Source organism: Galendromus occidentalis, unplaced genomic scaffold (assembly GCF_000255335.2).
Source record: "Galendromus occidentalis unplaced genomic scaffold, Mocc_1.1 scf7180000077488, whole genome shotgun sequence".
In the NCBI taxonomy this organism is placed as follows: Eukaryota; Metazoa; Arthropoda; class Arachnida; order Mesostigmata; family Phytoseiidae; genus Galendromus; species Galendromus occidentalis.
The window spans coordinates 1,027,369-1,045,081 of NW_003805476.1; the positions used below are offsets into that span (position 1 = coordinate 1,027,369).

The window sequence follows — 17,713 nt, forward strand, 5'->3', positions numbered from 1 at the left end:
TGCGATTCCCCGACCGTCGAGGCTCCCCCGATAACTCTGACACGCTGACCGAGACCGGAGGTGCAGCTCCAATAGGAGTCTCGCCACGACTCTTGGGCGGCTGGGGGTAATCTGGAGAGTTCAGACACTCGATTGTTCTCGCCCCTGGATCGCCCTGCGGACCATACTGGGTCGGTACATGCTATGCGTGGGTGAGCGGTTGGGGGAGGTCGGAGTGGCCGCCCGCTCGCACTCGAAGGTACAGCGAAGATCATCCTCATCATCACCTCCACTCACCCATAAACAGATGCGGCTTCTGTTCGACGTAACCCCCGTACTCATTGTACAGGGTTCATTTCCATGAGACTCGACGTTTGTTCATCATCACGGCATCTCGATCAAACGAACCGTTGGTCGGGAACTGCGGCGCACTGCCGTCCAAATCGAGTGCGAAGTCTATGAGCGAACTGCACTCCGGGATACGTCCCGAAGGTGCGCTTCTCTGCGTTCTCCCATATCGTATGCTCGAAGGGGAGCATTGCTTCGTACCGCGGAGACGCCGACCCTCCGTTCATGAAAAACTCAGAGTATAACTCCGTGCGGACTCCGGGAAAGAATAAACCGGTGTGAAGCTTCCGGAGGTTCTACTCGGATGCATCGCCTTTACTCAGTGACAAGAAGAATCTGTAAAATCTCCAAGAGGAAGACTATGTTCTTCGGAGTGGACTGTGCGGTGGCAGTGTGCTTGGAGGAAGTGGTTGAGAGCACGAATCTCTTGTGAGAAAACCATCGTGAACACTTCGTCTCTCCACGCGTGATGCAGCTTAGTCGACGACGACTGGTTTTATCTGACGGCGACGCACAACGGCTGAATAGGACGACACTGTAAAGCAGTCAATCCCTGTCAAGAGGAACCCTGAAAACTGTCGTTTCCCAAGAAATCCGTCTCCCTGGACTGTTCACCTCCCAAAATATCGGCGCACAACAAGCATGGATCAAGCAGCGGCATTGGAGATACCGCACCTGCGGCATCTCCAGGAAGCGAAAATGTTTGCCATCGACGTGGGTGGATCATTGGCGAAGATCGCTTATTTCTCGAATGTACCTGTTAAGAGAGCCCACTACGCCGACAACAAAATTGTCTCGTGTAGCTCAGGGCGCTTGCACTTCGCCAAATTCGAAGCCCGGCAACTCGAGAGCTGCCTCAACTTCATAAGGTTGGTCTTGCACTGATTCCGTCCGCGTGACTTTTTCGCAGCGGCAGATTTTAGCGACAAGGCTGTTTCGAAACCGCCCTCGATAACCGAACCTTGGGCTTTCGCTTCGAGAACAAGACTCGTCCTCGGTTCGGAGTCGTTCACTTCAATCGCCGGCTGTTCGGTCAGAGATTGAGAAAAATCACTGAATCTTTTTTTCAATCGGTGTGTTCCATTCCATTTACAGGGAGCAGGGACCCCCAACAGAGATACGAGCGACCGGTGGGGGCTCGCACAGGAGGAAAGAATTGATTCAAAAGGCCCTGGGTCCTCAATGCACAATCTATTTGGAGGATGAGATGAAGTGCATCGTTACGGGAGCTAACTTCCTTCTCAGGAACATTCCGCATGAGGTATCCACTTGATTCTGAATAATCAGCGTTTTTCTGTCGATCATCCATGAACTGTGGTTGGACTGGCCGAATTATATCATTTGAACCGATGTGATACTCTACCTCTGCTCGCTCCGCGACACGCCGTCGCTCTTAGAACATAGACCGTTTTGGATATAATCTTGAGAGGGAGATAATTTACACGCGATCCCATCCTTCCAGGTGTTCAGCTACGAAAAACGTGATAACTTCAAATTCAAACCTAACGACACCAACGTCTTTCCCTACCTTCTAGTCAACATTGGCTCCGGGGTCTCGATAATCAAGGTAAAGCCCACGATAGTGCTAGAGCTTCTACAACTATAGCTCGTAAAAGCTAGACCGCTCAGTCATTCTTGCATTCGAGGCGCGTCGGTATCGTAGTCGACCATGGATCTCAGCGGAGGTTTGGTTCCAGGTCGAATCCGAAACTTCCTTCGAACGGATCGGAGGTTCAGCTTTGGGTGGAGCTTCGTTCTGGGGCTTGGGTTCCTTGTTGACCGGAACTCGAGATTTCGACGAGCTGCTCCAACTGGCCGAAGAAGGGGATCACCGCAGCGTGGATACACTGATTGGAGATATCTACGGATCCGACTACGTCGGACTCTCGGCGGATACGATCGCTTGCTCTTTTGGGAAACTCTCACGAGTTCACGCCACCTCGGCGACCAACAACGGTGGAGACAACAACAACATCCGCGACAATGTCAACCCTGCAGATTTGGCGCGATCCTTGTTACTCGTGATATCGAACGACATCGGTCAGCTAGCCAGTCTGTACGCGCTTTCGCACAACTTGGACAGGGTGTATTTCGGAGGTTATTTCCTTCGTTCAAGACCACTTTCGATGCATACGCTTTCGTTCGCTGTGAACTTTTGGTCGAAAGCGAAGGTGGAGCCGCTTTTCCTCAGACACGAAGGCTATCTAGGGGCCATCGGAGCGTATCTGGCCGGGGACAAATCAGCAATGATTTCCGATAAAGTTTCCTGGGCGGAAAACTACGCATGCAGCTCCCTCGCCGGAGTTCCTGGGACGGCCCCTAGCCACCTCGAAATGGATTTGTTCGAATGGCCCATGGTGAGCATCCTCCGTCGGTAGAGGGACCTCGACAAGAGTTTTTTTCCGAGAGCGATTTCACGGCGATTCTTTCGGAAGAACCATCTTTTCGATCGCAGTATCTCGCTTCCAGGTATCTTGCCCGTTGCTGAAGCATCCGGAAAAATACACTGCAGATACCGTAGACCTTACGAAAGATGCACCCGCACGAGAATATTGGTTGGATTGTTTCGAGAACGCTATTACCAAGTTTGTTGAAGTCGCTGTTGAGAGCCAGAAGGACAAAATCGACGCAGAGGAGAGAGGACAAGCCGTTCGTGAGAAATATCTCGAGAAAATCAAGTACCTCCGTCTGAATCCCTGGTAAGTGGTTAGAGGAGATTCTGGACGTCGAATACTTCGCGGCTCGGGAGGTCGAACAAGCCAGATACCTACCCCGCTTCGTGCGTCCCAGTCAACCATGCGACGGGGGTGGCTTCGTCGGTAACAATACCACTATGTCCTCATGCGATTCCCAAATGGAATCGCGGAGGTCATCCCGATCGAAAAAATCGCAGTATGTCAAGGAGAGAGGTGCTTCGAGGACGCATCTTACTTCGGCAATGTCCGACCCGATGTCTTTTCTTCGCGGATCGCTGGGCCGGAATTTCTAATCAGACTTTCATACCCGTAGCGTGTACGGATCGTTGACCGTGCGAAGTCTGTTGGACATGAGAGAACAGTGCCTGCTGGAGTTCGATTTCGCCGATCCTTACATGGTGCAGAAACGAACCGAAAATCAACTAGCGCTCGGCGAGCTGAAGAAGCGAATCACACATTTGGATTCGATCGCCGACGATGTCGAACGTCAGACTGAGCTGGTCATAGGTCTCCTCGCAGGTGAGACCTCTCGGACTGATAGCAAGAACGAATGACGAACCCGTTATTTATCTTCGACGCGCTGTGAATTCCTCCTGAGAAGATCTCGACTGTCAAGTAACTCGAGTGACTTCCTTTTAGGGAATGTGTTCGATTACGGGGCCAAAGAAGTCGTTCGGCTACTGCAAGAAGCCGAGACCAAGAATGAGTCTTTCGGTTTCGAGAGAGCCAATAGCCTCCTTCAGAAACGACCGTGGCTGGTGGACAATCTCGATCAGTGGCTGGAGAGAGCCAAATCTCACGTTCACAAATGCGCTGCGATCTTCGTAGATAATTGTGGTGCCGATTTCGTGCTTGGTAAGTAGGCCTCCTTCGCCGCAGAATTTTTCCGAGTGCTTCCACGCTCCTCGAAACTTTCGGCATCAATCACGTCTGCTACAAACCTTGTGATCCCCAGAACCCACGAAGCTCCGATTCTGGCGGGCTGATATCCAACGAGGAGATGTTCATTCGAGAGTTTGATATTTCAGGCGTCGTCCCCTTCGCCCGAGAACTTGTTCGACGAGGGACTCGCGTCATGCTCTGCGCCAATGCACGGCCAGTGCTCAACGATGTCACTTACGACGAGTTGCGACTCCTGGCCGAGCAAATCGCATCCATCTGCCCAGTCTGGAATCAGGCTCTCAGAGATGGCCGAATCAAACTCCAAGACTCCGGCCAGAGCTCACCGTGCTTGGACTTCGCGCGTATCAAGAGGTGAGAATTCCGCGTCTGGGGAGGCGTCTGATTATGAAGCTGCGAAAGTTCGCTCATGTCTCTAGGGGGACTCATCCTCAGAAGGAGGGGGCTAACCGTGTAATATTTTCCCCGCAGACAAACGGCCGAAGAACTCTCCCTTTGCGATTTATTGGTCATAGAAGGCATGGGACGCGCCATTCACACAAACTTCAATACTGAGTTCACCTGTGATTCAATCAGAGGAGCCGTCCTCAAGAACAAGTGGCTGGCTAAGCGACTCGGCGGAGATATGTTTTCAGTGGTGTTCAAGTTTGAAGCGAAGGACAATGTTACTAAGGAATAGAGAAGATTTTCCATAAGAACGATCACGGAGGAGCCACAATCCAGAAGAAAACTTCAAGAGCCTCTCGTGCTTTCTCGATCTGTCTTCGACCAAGCCAATGAGTCTGGGAGAACTTTTTTCCCCGAGTCTTTCTACCAAATACAATAAAAAGATTTCTGACGATATCCAGCTCGACTTTTCTTTCCTCGTTCACCCTTCAATGCAAGTGGATCGGGCCTGATCTGACCAATAGCTAAATGCGGTCTCGACTTCAGAGCAGCGCAGAAGGTTTCAGGGAGTCAATCAGTCTCATCCGAGTCAAGTTCGAGAACGGCCCTGTCCATCAGGAGGCTGTCTCAGCACTCTCCGGGAAAACTCCTCGCCGAGGGGGAATGCCGTGAAGAGTTTTCTCGCTAGCATAAATGGACCATCACGTGGAAACCTCACGTTCTATGGAGCGAGAAGCCTCAGCCCGGAAGCGGTCGCGCTTGATATTGCGGTCTAAGGGATTGAATAAAGTCTCGAGTCACAAGGAGGAAGCCTTTCAGAGAAGCATCTTGAAGGCCGAGGAATCGAGGGGGACCCTAGACGCGAACTTCCGAAGCTGTTCACGTTGACGCCCGAAATATTCCATGCAATCCACAGGATCTCTCTCAAATCGATTTTCACTGAGTTGCAAAGTATCGAGATCCTTCCATGCTCTCATTCAACGCGGCTGCTTGTCAACCCCTCCGGGCTTCCGCAATCGTTATCAAAAATTTATCCGATACGTTCGAATTTATCATCGGGTCGAGGGGAGTCCATGTCATTGCACGCGTGGGCAGTAATTATCTCAACGACGGCACCGAATGCTCTTGATTTGTCAGGTTGGCATAGAGCTTAGTCGGGAAGCTTTCCAGATCGAAATGATCATCCTCGCGCTGGGGGATCCGTCCGATGATCGTACATTATCTCAATCGTCCCGCATCGCAGCACCCGAGAAGAGGCTCAGAGCCCAAGGTCGTTGATGCGAGCCGAAATTCTGCATTTGGCTCGCCAATTGCAGCAGCTTAGTAAGCGCTCGATGGTAAGGGATTTGAATCGTGCTGTCTCCCGCGCGCCCGCCGAAGCGGCGGTTTCGTTGATCCCTTCGTGGCACGTCTCCGAATCGTCATGATCTCGTTCATTCCAGAACGTATCATCACACAGTGTTGTCTTCGTTGGATGAGTCAGTTGTTGCCGTCAGGTGTTGCGTAGCTCGTAGCTTGAAAAAACAGCAGGAAGGCATTGAAGTCCAAATCGAAGTGAACAACGAACAAACTTTGACGTCTCTGGAAGCCCAGCGATGAGTCTGAACACTTGTCACGCCGGATCTGGCGTCGTGCTCTACTCCGGAGAATTGTAAGTGTCATTGGCGATAGAACGGCCGTTCGAAGAATCACGGAGCTCTCAGCTGATTGTGTCGGTCGGAAGCCTATCGATTCATCGGTGGCATTCGACATTCGACCCTCGTCTCGGGTTGCCCATGCCTTCTGTTTGGGAGTTTTCGTTGTTTCATCGGCATAGCGTACTATCGCCGATTCCCGTGGTCGACCACGCATTGGGGTTGCGGATGAGAATCAGATTATGTCATCGAGATATTTATCGAGCAGCAGCATCGGGTTTTGGACTTCCGGAGTCCGCATGCCTATCTACTTCATGTTGTCATGTTGGGTTCCGATGCTCACACGGTCTCCGCCACGCTCCAGGGGCCTGTCTGAGCGTGAAGCCGGCGGTACGGCTCGAGCGTATCAGAGCGATGTCAGGAAGGACCGATCAGATAATATTCCGCTCGGAGTCGGGGGGCGGTATTCAACATAACTTCTGATAGATCTCCGATCTTCGGGGATATTGTGATCGCCACAGACCGATTTGCATAGGTAGTTTCTCATTTCTATCGGAGAATCACTAAGTCGACACATCGAAGATATCGATTGATCGGCGTTCCATCAGCTGAGCATGAGCGCGAACCCCATGGAGCTCATACGATTCCCTCGTTCCGTCAAAGCCGCTGATGCGCTGCTTGCCGATTTTTCTCGAGTTCTGGTTCTGGGAAGCTCAGATGACTTCCGGAACGGATCGGAAGTCCTCACAGGAGCGTGTTTCGGCAGACTGTGATCCATATTGACGACGTGACGTTTTCGCTCATCTATTGCAGCATTCTCCTCTACTGCGATGGAGTGACGCTGTCCTTCGACTGCGCCGAACCGAGGATGAAAGGTGACAGGAAAGGCCGGATCTATCTGACGACCCACCGGATGATCTTCAGGTACGTTGCTATTTGCTATGGTTCGCGCATCGGGGGAGTTCCACATTTCGGCATCAGAATCGGCTTTGCGCTCAGCAATAATGAACGACGGTATCGAATTAGGATCTCGATAATTTCCTCCCAGGTCCAACAATGATTCAAAAGGTCTGGTGTCGTTCTCGTTCCCTTTCTACACTCTTCATAACTTGGGTCTCGAGCAGCCCGTTTTTGGAGCCAACTACATCAAGGTCAGTTGGGCTGTTCAAAACAAGGGTTTTCTCCGTCTGTTCACGATATTTGCTTCGGGCGACCTTACTCCCTCGCCTTATTTTTATCGAACGTCTCCCGGACCGGCTACCGCTTCTGATTCCAGGGAACTGTGAAAGCCGAACCCAACGGAGGATGGACCGGGAGTGCGTCCTTCAGAATGACTTTCAAAAACGGAGGTGCCACGGAGTATGGTCAAGCCCTTATGGCTGCTGGTCAAGCCGCTTCGAGGTATATGGGTCAACAACCGCCTCCACCTTACACCGCTCCGACGGCCGCATATGTGAACGCTCAGAACTACATGGCGCCGGCTGGCTCCGCACCCTACGGATTCCACGTGCCTACGAACGTCTTTCCTGAGCGACCTCCCGGTAAGGGCGGAACTGTTTCCTGATTCCCGTTGGCCTGACTCCGATCAGAATTCTCAACATGATTTCGTAGAGGAAACAGCAATTTGAACTGACTCGACTCTCCCAACAGCGAACCAGGTATACATGTACGAACAGCCTCCGCCGTATCCCGGAGTTATGGGTGTGGGATACATGGCGCCCAACGGTACTGCGTATGCCACCGCACCGCCTCCCGTCCAGAACCCACAGTATGCTCAGCAGTACCCGCAGTACCCGCAGCAAGTCCCGCAGTACCCCCAGCAGTATTCGCAGCCGATGCCTCCAACCAACCAAACGTCTCAGGTGAGCTGACGGCCACATGTTACGGCAAGTCGCGGAAGGACTCTCGAAGAAACTCGCGAGATGAGAAGAGATCCTCGCGAGATCTCATGCGCGCTGCTAAATCACTACGAATCTTTTCAGCCCGCTTACCCTGGAGCTGCCTACGGAGATTTCAACATGGTATGTCCCAGATATTCACGTTTGTATTTTTGCCATCGCGGACCCTCGCTCTTCCCCGAATATTCCTCCTCAAAAGCTACTCCCGACTTTCAGGGCCCCCCGCCGGCGTACGCGCCAGCTGAAAGCAAGAAGATGAACTGAGCTCGGACTCTACTCTCCTCGTTATCGCTACACGCACCCCGATCGGGATGTTTTTGTTTTAGCCGTAGATATTTTCGACGGGACAGTATTAGTGGGGGGAGGATATATATCGTCCTGAGTAAGGACAACCCGCGACGGTTCGGACGACGACGGGTGACGTCCCGCGTCTCGGAGCACAGAGTGAGCTTTCTTTGTGCTCGGCATCTCCAACGCCCTGCAGAGCTTTAAAGCGTCGGTACCACCATCATTATCATTACACATCGTACCATCCCTCGGAGCAACGAAAATATATTTTACCGGGAAGTCACTTATTGTTAGCGTGTGTCCCGCGAGACATTTCCCGTACACTGGTTCCGTTGTACACGCTCGTAAGGGGAGCTCCAGGGTTTCCCACGACGTGACCCCAAGAGCTCTTGAAGGAGTTTCCGAACCCTAGTTCACTCCCAATCCAAAGTTCTTGAACCTTTGCGCATAATAAAGCAAGCGATCAAAGCTTATGAACGTCGAAGTTCTCTTCTCTAGGTTTAGGGTAAGACGGGCTGGCCATGACTTCTGAGGATGTGCCGCGGAAGGGGAAATCGGCGTAAGCGAAGGAAGAGATGCGAAGATTCTCGATATCGTCTGGTTTAATGCTCTCTGCTCGATCGATAATAATCTATCCGCGATTCTCAAGATACGGCCCCGATGATCAGAGGAATCATCGGAGGTCAACAATTCCGAGAGCTGCTCCAATAGTCAAAAGAACCGATCACCCATGTCTGAGACATCGATCCATCGTTTGGTCAATATCCAGGAAGTAATACCATGATGAATGTTAATCATTTTTAAGTTAATCAGTAGAGTTCTTTCGGAGCCGCTTGGCCGAAAAGATGACTCCACGACATTGGAGTTCTCCACCCTTTATCCGCGAGACGGAGCCATTTGTTGAGAGAATCCGCCAGAAGCAGAGCATCGGGTGTGTTGTCACCTGATTGAATGTAATCTCTCATTAGGTTGATTGAGATATCGGACATCCTATCGAGAAACCTGCCGAATGCCGAAATGGGGAACGAACATGCGCTGCATGTGAATGAAGCTCTCCGTGATTCTTGCGTACCTTCAGAACAGTAAAGTAGCATCATGACAACAGGCACGTCACTCTGGAACGACTTCTCTAGAATAGGTCGAGCCATTCCAGAACCCGGCATCAGGTACACTCCTCCCTCAGGGTCGGGTAGTTTTGTCAACGGATCCTGTTTCTCGAAAATTTTCCAACCGAAGTTTTCGATATCTTTCGAAGTTGATTTGTCGACCGCGTTTCCGCAAAGATACTGCAGCGCACTCCTATGGGATAAGAGAAGAATGAGATAATTGTTTCTGGATGGGATTTTGGATGGAACTTCGATCTTCGACAGGCCCGACTTTGTTCCTCCCCCCCTCTCACACACCAAGAGGGTGCCACATATCATGGATCGGATGGGCAATCGCCGCAGGGGGTATCATATCACCGATCGAGCATGAAGAAGGATGCGGAGGTGATGCTGGTCGACTCACCCTTTGAGTTGTTCAGGACTGCGGAATTGCGAAAGGCATGTTGCTAACATCACGACCAGACGGAAGTTCATCGACTTCATCCAGCTGGTCAGCTTGGAACTGTATTCACCCCGACAACTCTTGGAAGAGAGAGATTGTAAGCTTTCAGAATCACTACGAGCTCTGCTCTTCGTTGTGACTGTTCCCCCGATCAATCCACTTGGAGGTGCTCAGTATTGGGAGGCATCCCGAAATTGGTTATTAATGGAGCCGCACGGAGCCACTCACCGGTGATACAGGTGTGCGTTGCTGTATTAAAAGTATTTTCTTTGATGAACATGCGTATAGCTGACAGGCTGTGGCCAACCGGGGATCTCCATCTTTGTAGGGGTTCCCTCCCACAAGGGGCAAGAGTGATACTGAATGCATATATCCACATAATTCGGTGTCCAACGACGAACAGAGGAGGTCGATCGCAAGCTGAGCGGCATTTCCGATGGACACGACAGGCTGAAACATTACGGAGCTTTGAATGCTTGCCGAACATACTCGAAGAAGAAAGACTCTCTAGATTGAAGACCTCATCGGTCAGGAAAAAAACCTAACAATCCCTTCATCTTTGGAGCTCTCCTCCGAGGAGACCTCTCCAGAGAGGTCTTGCGTGGAACGCTCTAGAGAGCAGCGTGCTCCACACTTGTCTAGGAGAGGATGTTCTGCGCGGCGCATGTTTATCCAGATAGCAGAGCCCACCCCGGGACGGACTTGAGTCGCTCTACACGCGCTGGGTGCATTCTCGGGATCAGGATACGAACGAGGGTATTGGGTCGATATAGTCGAACGCTCTATTGGTTGTACTCACGAAAATCAATGTCCAATCACTCCAATCTTGATCGCGGTATTTGTCGAGGGGAACAAACATTACGGGATATTCTGCGTCTTACACTTCGGTCTAAACGATGAAACCAAGCTGCAAAACTCAGAATTCAGGCAACGGGGTAGAGAACTGCCTTTAAAAGATAGTTGGCATTTGAGAGCGCGGACTTGTCAGTCATGGTATGGTACGTCTGCGATTCTTCTTCCTCCTTGCGTCTGGCCGGGCTCGAGCGCGCCAGATTCAAAATTGTCCCCCTCCATCGCCGGTATCCGTGAGCGATAACTTCACCGATTCTCTTCCGAATTCGGGGCTCTCGTTCAGAGTCGAATCATCCCTCTTGATCTCGTACGAATTTGATGCTCGCAGCGATCTCTTCAGATTTTCAATGAGAGAAGCTCATCACTCCTCTCTGGGATAGCATCACCTGCCTTTCAGGAACTAAGGTAGGGCACGGTGCGTCTCCTGACGGGAGCAGGCGGGAGTCGAAGGGAAGGGACGCAAAAAAACAGGCTGGAAACTTCCGATTTTTTGGTTTTTATCTCAAACAGCTATCAGGATTTATTGCGTGATAAATACTATGTTTCGCCCGGTTTGACGATGCGGAATTTCCTATGATTCCTCCAATCCGTTTGAAACTCGCCGTACACTTGTTCTTTGCCTTCCCGACCCGCTTCACTATTATTGAAGAACCAAGATTTCATCTCGTCCAATTCTGGCTTCGGCCCTTGAAGAACACCTGCGGAAAGTGAGGGAGTTCCGAGGCTGCGCGGATGAGTATTAATCCATGAGTCCATGAACAATGATAATAATCAACCGAAAGAGCACATTCGAGAATGCCCGCTACGAACCACTGAAGCAGCAGTCACCGTAAGGCTCCATGAAACCTTTTATCTCCAGTCTTTTAGCTTCGGATTCAACCTTGCTGACGAAATCTCTGTCTGTTGAACATGCGTCAACCGTTGCCGACCTCGTTCCGTAGCGCTTCTCGTATTCTCTCGTTAGCACTAGGCCGACGATGAGGATCGTCATCCTGCCGATAGCGGCGGGATTTTTGTGTAGTTGAAACATACCGAGGCCACCAGGGCTAGGGGTTCGAGCATAAGCAAGCTCGTTCCAAGTCCGAAGCCCCCATTCAGTCTTTAAGGAACACACGATCACTTGGATATTTCGGGTAAACAGCTGATGGGTGACGCCATTTTGGGTTCGCTCGTATCTCATCTCGGGCTGGTCTTTATTCATTGTCTCCATCTAGAGATATTCTCTCGGATGTGGCCACTAGTCATCATATGGAAAATTAGCTTCAACAAAAAGCGTTGTGAACTCGCATGTCGGAATTCCCGCGAAATTGCGCGGCAGCCGGAGCTGAAGTTGTTGCCGGCCTCATTCTCATCTCGACCTCGCCTTCCCGCCGTATTATGCAACGACAAACGAATTGTACAGTTCAGCCGGAGCTCCGCGAGCTTGACGAGGTCGGAGGCGATCCCGAAGAGATGTCGCGGCATCCTTTCACCGCATGCAGGTATCATGCAGGTAGCTGCCGAATTCTGCGGTCCTGCTGATGCTGAGTTCGTTCCATTCCCTCGAATCATTTCACAGACGCGGCTGTCTTCAACTAGGTATTCGCTACCGACCGTTGGAGACTTCGGATAGGTGACAGCCTTCAAATCGAGCCTCACTTCGACGGAGAGCGACCCCTATCCGCTTCCCCATTTTTCCCTTACTGTGGCTCACTGACTCGGAAAGCTTGACGGGACAACTACGGAACGAACCAGCATCACAGCGCCGCATTCCTACACTACAATGCCCTCCGCTGGCCGAACTCGCCTGGGAAAGGTACATCTCACGTCAAGCGACAGTGACAGATTTTCGTTCATAATTTCCCTGTTGAATGATGATCGCGAAAATTATCATCAAGACACATGAAATGAGCGAAGGAGTGAGGAGATCGGACCGAGCTGGGAAGTAGAACAGAGCATGGACAACCAAAGACACAGCTCGGATCCTCGGCGGAGTCTATCATCGTGATAATCGTATCGGAAGCTTCCCTCTGATATTTTTTTGGAGCTAGACGATTCTTCTCGATGTGTACACATGAACGCGACAGTCGCATCTGCCCCCAAGAATCATTTCCTAAGCGCCTGGGCTTAAGGAATGGTACTTTGTCCGCAGGAATTAGCGCAACTCGCCGACACGATTAGTGTATGCGAGGCTAATGGAATGGGTCGATCCTTGTGCCTATGTTTTTGCGTCTCTTACACGCGCACTGAGCTATCATTCCCGACGTGAGCCGGAGCGGGAGGGTTATCGACAGGTAAATCCCAGCATTAAACGGCAATCAGGATGGAAGAATCAGATTCCCCGAGTGGAGGAAGGGGTCAAGCGAAGACGACCCTATCTAGCCCTCGCTCGGAGGCCGGAAGCTAATGCCATGTATGCCCGAAAGACCCTGCCTCTCCTCGACCGTGACGATTTCAAGGATTTTACTTGATTCCCCCGAGCAGGTCATCCCAGACGTCCGATCGAGCTAGCGATCGAAGCAAGCTCGCGAGGTAAGATCCAGCGCCGGAAATAATGTTTCCCTGTATCGTCGGGGCAATGCAGGGTTTTCTGGAAGCCACTCGAGGAGAGCGTGCATTCTGAGTCGCAAGTGACCCTTCTGTGAGAGGAGGGGGCGCGGCACACTGATTGGTGTTTGGAAAAAGCTAGGCTCCACAAGTCGGCCGCACTTGCTTGGAAACCTCCCCAGTTGCGACCCGCTCGTCTTGTTGATGCCGCGCCGCAAGATGAATGAACGCTGCAGGGCGCGCTCTGGAGTTCTTTCATCTGGTCATTTCTAGTTTGGCCTGAAAGAGCCGTAGACCCGGAGGCCACTCCGAGAACCAGCACACGAGCCTTCGTCTATTCTCCGGTCTTCATCATGAGCTGCCGAATCAGTGATCAGAGGACCGTGCAACTCTTCGCGCTCAGAGCACCTCTCCGCGGCTGCAGACTGGATACGGATCCTGCGAGCGCCGCTGGCTAACAGCCGCGACGGGATTTAACTAAGTTATACATGATGCTCATGAGATGACCCCCTGGACTCTTCGGCCCCCTCGTCCGGTAAAAACTAAGCGTTAGGAACATTCAATGTAGTGACCTCTCTTCGAATGCATCGAACTAATTGGATGATTCTCCGCCCGAATCTTCGCGACCCCCATCAAAGTAATTGGAGCTAATCGGGATTGGTGAGCTCGAGATTGATCGGGGTCATTCACTCTCAAGAATTTCTAATCACGAACCTCATCATCGACTCATACCGACTTCCGGATCGGACTTTCGAGTCGATTCGGTGCCTTCGGAATTCCGTCGCGCTATCAGAATGAGGATACCCATCACCAATCGGAGCTGCTTGGGGTAGCCCCCGCCTGGTGTGAGTCCACCGCACAGCGCCTCTCCCAATCCCAAGTCGAGTCGCAGTATAAAACTACACAGAATCGAACTTCTGCATTGTGAGATTCAGTCACTGCAGAAGATGAAGACTCGATCAGAAAGTCGCAAGGGGGAGTCGAAGCCGGATATTGATCCTCTTAAAGTCGTTCGCGAATTCATCGAAAAGAACAAGAGGATAAAGAAGACGCAGGTCTTCAAGAAACGCCACAAGAAAGGCTGCTTCTGCGTAAGCGACAGCTCCACAAGAGCGGAGCAATGGGCAAGGTTCGTCCTGACCTTAGAGGACAAAACGCCGGACATCGAGGAGCTCACACCGGAGAAGCTTTCGAAACCTTCGGTGATGTTCTGGGCGGCTCGGAGACTACACGAGCTGTCCATGCTTAGCCGGAGGAATAAGGACTAATCCGGCTAGGCTCAATGGATGATCTGGACTCCGCAACACCATCGGCTGCATCAGTAGGAATAAATCTATATTTATCTGATCCTATCACGCATCGGGATTCATTTGAAAAATTTCGATCTCATGCATGCTCAAGTGCACCCATCGATCGAGACGATGGATCATGGGCTTTTTGCGAAGATGGGGAGAAGATAGAAGGGATAGCGGCGCGTCGCGACGGAAAATCACAAGATTCGCAGAGAGTCATAGCTTTCACCAAATCGCTTGAGTAGTGTAATCTGGATACGCTCGACTCCTTGGTGCTTTCCTGAGGACCACGGCGAAAGTCGGAATCGGACCTGGCGGCGCCTCCATCCTTCTCGGGGCTGGGTCGTATCCAGATCCAGCCCAGCCCCAGCTATCAATGCTACCCTGAAGTCCAGAGCGAGAATCTCTTAAGGCTCAAGGGAGGTCTTATCCGATGGATGAGCTGAACCGAGTTCCCAGGGTCATGATCGTGAGACCTATTGAGTGTTTGGGCGCAGACACGGAGGCGCGTCCCAGTAGATGACTGCAGACAGAATATATCGGAAATCTAAGAGGGTTTCTCATTGACCGGGGATGCGAAACGCTAGAGCCGAAAAAGTTCGGGAGGAGGAGGTCATTCAAGCTGTCGACGGGAGAATGTCGCAAGCCTGAATTAACAGCCGGGGCAGCGATCCAGATTTTTATGAGAGCTTCAGATCGCAGTACTAGGAAGACTGCGAACTCCAGGTGCCATCGCCCATCACAGCTCAAGGCAGGATGGTGGGGATTCGATGGGGCGAGAGCTCGGGTCAGCAATGTACGTATCATGCGGTTTCCTGAGGACACATATTTTTGTCTCATCTGTGGCTGAGGAACGTCATCGCCCGGGCGAAGAGATTGAAGTCTTAGGAGGCTCCGACTGAGATTTCGTGTGAGAGCGTGTGATGGACCCGTCAGAAGCTTCGATTTAGGCGAACAGAACAATGTCGTGCGAATCAATTCAACTTATACAGCGATGAATTATTATGGCGTTTAAGCTGAATAGCAGGGATAGTGCAGCACACATAGCGGAGTTCCAATATCGGAGATGATGATTCAGCCTGTCTCGGATACCCTTCTGACGCTCCGTAAAATCATCCAGGATGACACGCGAGATACCTTCCCCTCAAGTTTTTCCATCGGTGTCGAGTGCCCCGGCGATCACATGCACATTTGTGAAGACCGCATCCACGTCGTACCGTGCGGAGGGTCGCCGCTTCGAACTCCGAGGCCCGCTGACTTAGCTTCCCATGATTTCCGGGCTGATGCCGTAGGACAGCCATCAGTCCGATTCCCGTGTTCAACAACTACGCCGAGGGCCTTTGAGTCCTCTGACGATGGGACTATCCTGGAGATGGTCAAAAGACTTCCGGCGAATCTTCCTGTGATGGAGCACGGTCAGTGATCCCCTTGTCATTTCATCCTCCGCAGAAAACTTCAATCTTTATGCCGGCAATCAGTTTCCTCCCATTTCTTCAGTATCGTTCCGCCAGTCCTCAATCTGTAAAATCCTCAGCACCCTCGACATGTCTAAGGCCTCTGCCTTTGAAGGTATCCAAACAGTTGTTTTAGAAAATTGTGCCCTCGAACAGACTCCCGTCCATTGTGGACCTTTCCCCCTCTCCTTTGATTCGGGCATGTTCCCCATCCACTTGCCTCCATCTCATCAACCGTCATTGAAAAAGCTATCAATTATCAGCTCTCTTCCATCTCGATATGTCCTTCCCATCAGTGATCGTCAGTACGGCATTCGAAGGGGTCGCCACTATAGCGACCCTGCTCTCCACAGTATACAACTCTGGAACTCATGTATCGGAGAACATGGCGAGCCACATGCCGTTGCCGTCGTCATTTCTGAGGCATTAGACAGTGTTTGGCATGCCGCTTCCTTAAATAAGCTCCCCTCCTTCGGGCTTAAACCTGATCTCCGCAACTGGATTTCAAACTTCCTCAGTTACCGCTCTATCAAGGTTATGACCGATGGCTCTTCCTCAAAATCTCACGCAATGAACGCAGGCGGACCCAAGGGCTCACTTTTCAATGCTCTATACCCTGCTCCTACTCTCTTTCTGATGCACATCGATGATCTCCTTGCCTTCATCTCGAGTCCCAACCGAGGCTTCGCCGATGATGGCATGCTTCATGCACATACTCCTTCGGGAAGCACCCCATCCTTGACTAAACCAGCTCTCAAACCACCATGCTTGCCTCCCTCAATGACGATCTTCGGCGGATTTTCGAGTGGGGCTCTGCTAATCTGGTCCTATTAAATTCACAGAAGACGTAGCGCACCCTTTTCACGGAGAGAACCCGGCCTTTTACTCCGATCATTCATTCCGGCAACAACACGCTGCTACCGTCGGCTAATATCTCCTTTGTAGGCGTGTGCCTTTCGTCAAAGCTCAAATGGCCCAATCACATAGCGAACACGGCCAGGTCAGCTTCCCAAAAACTAGGATTTTCTTCGAGGCAAGTGCTATTTCACCCCCTCGCACCTAACGCTGCTCTTCGAAACTCTCCGTAGAAGATCCGGTCCTCCCTCGAGTACTGGTCACCGGTGTGGGCAGAGCCGCTACTCCGTCCCTCGTCCCTCTCTATCCTGGACTCTGTTCAGAAGCTTGCTATTCGTCTTCTCGGTTATCCTATTCTTCTACATACAGCCCTGTCCTCGTCTCTTGATTCTTCATCTTTTCGAGGCAACGTTACCGACCTCTCTCTATTTTATCGGGGATTTCTGGAATCGATGATTCAGATCAATAAGAGCTCGGAAGAACATTCCCTTCTCCAATCAGCCTTCTCCCCGGCAATCTGAAATGTCTCGGGGGAAGGGGAGGCGTCCAAAACAAGATACCCGAGAGAACCCGCCGAATACGACCTAATCTTCCAGATTCTCCTCGGAGTTGTAGAGCGAATATCGGCATATAGTCATCCAAGAGTCTCATTCTGCAAGAGTGAGAAGGAATGCACTAGAATGCGAGGGAATGCAGACTCGATCGAGCAGCCGCAGGGAGGCATCGGAGCCCGATATCGGCCCATCGGAAGTTGTACGCCGGTCCATGAAGAAGAGCAATTCAAGCCAAGAAGCAACTCCACAAAAGATGTTCCCGCGTCAACGATGGCTCCACGTGATCGGAGCGATGGGCAAGATCTCCCCTGACCTTGGAGGACAAGGAGATGGATTTCGAGAAGCTGACAGCAGAGAAGTTTCCGAAACTTCCTCTGATGATCTGCGCAGCTCGTCTCACAACACGAGCTGTCGACTATTAGCCGGCAGATCAGGGATTGAGCTGCCTTCATTGAGCTTCATCGAGAAGACAAAGCGAAGCTCGAAGACGCAGGTCTTCAAG

At 51.5% G+C, this 17,713-nt stretch overlaps 4 protein-coding genes across 4 annotated transcripts; 2 read left to right on the forward strand and 2 right to left on the reverse strand.

Moving 5' to 3' along the window:
• Window positions 1–969: 969 nt before the first annotated feature.
• Window positions 970–4,761, forward strand: LOC100904097 (pantothenate kinase 4). Its single transcript, XM_003746170.1, has 9 exons — window positions 970–1,196; window positions 1,423–1,588; window positions 1,790–1,894; window positions 2,025–2,684; window positions 2,797–3,026; window positions 3,337–3,542; window positions 3,663–3,878; window positions 4,052–4,277; window positions 4,395–4,761. The coding sequence occupies exons 1-9, from the start codon at window positions 970–972 to the stop codon at window positions 4,600–4,602; spliced, it is 2,244 nt and encodes a 747-aa protein (XP_003746218.1). The 3' UTR covers window positions 4,603–4,761.
• Window positions 4,762–5,745: 984 nt separating this feature from the next.
• Wbp2 (WW domain binding protein 2) lies at window positions 5,746–8,608 on the forward strand. Its single transcript, XM_003746064.2, has 7 exons — window positions 5,746–5,961; window positions 6,758–6,868; window positions 6,993–7,095; window positions 7,221–7,485; window positions 7,595–7,806; window positions 7,927–7,965; window positions 8,059–8,608. Exons 1-7 carry the CDS (start codon window positions 5,906–5,908, stop codon window positions 8,104–8,106), a joined length of 834 nt encoding a protein of 277 aa, XP_003746112.1. The 5' UTR covers window positions 5,746–5,905; the 3' UTR covers window positions 8,107–8,608.
• A 129-nt stretch (window positions 8,609–8,737) lies between these two features.
• Window positions 8,738–10,686, reverse strand: LOC100900742 (proteasome assembly chaperone 2). Its single transcript, XM_003746065.1, has 5 exons — window positions 10,478–10,686; window positions 9,907–10,128; window positions 9,640–9,758; window positions 9,203–9,429; window positions 8,738–9,073 (listed from the first exon to the last, which is right to left on the reverse strand). The coding sequence occupies exons 1-5, from the start codon at window positions 10,535–10,537 to the stop codon at window positions 8,940–8,942; spliced, it is 762 nt and encodes a 253-aa protein (XP_003746113.1). The 5' UTR covers window positions 10,538–10,686; the 3' UTR covers window positions 8,738–8,939.
• Window positions 10,687–11,024: 338 nt separating this feature from the next.
• On the reverse strand, window positions 11,025–11,670 carry LOC100900889 (uncharacterized). Its single transcript, XM_018640601.1, has 2 exons — window positions 11,341–11,670; window positions 11,025–11,228 (listed from the first exon to the last, which is right to left on the reverse strand). Exons 1-2 carry the CDS (start codon window positions 11,558–11,560, stop codon window positions 11,068–11,070), a joined length of 381 nt encoding a protein of 126 aa, XP_018496117.1. The 5' UTR covers window positions 11,561–11,670; the 3' UTR covers window positions 11,025–11,067.
• Window positions 11,671–17,713: the final 6,043 nt, after the last annotated feature.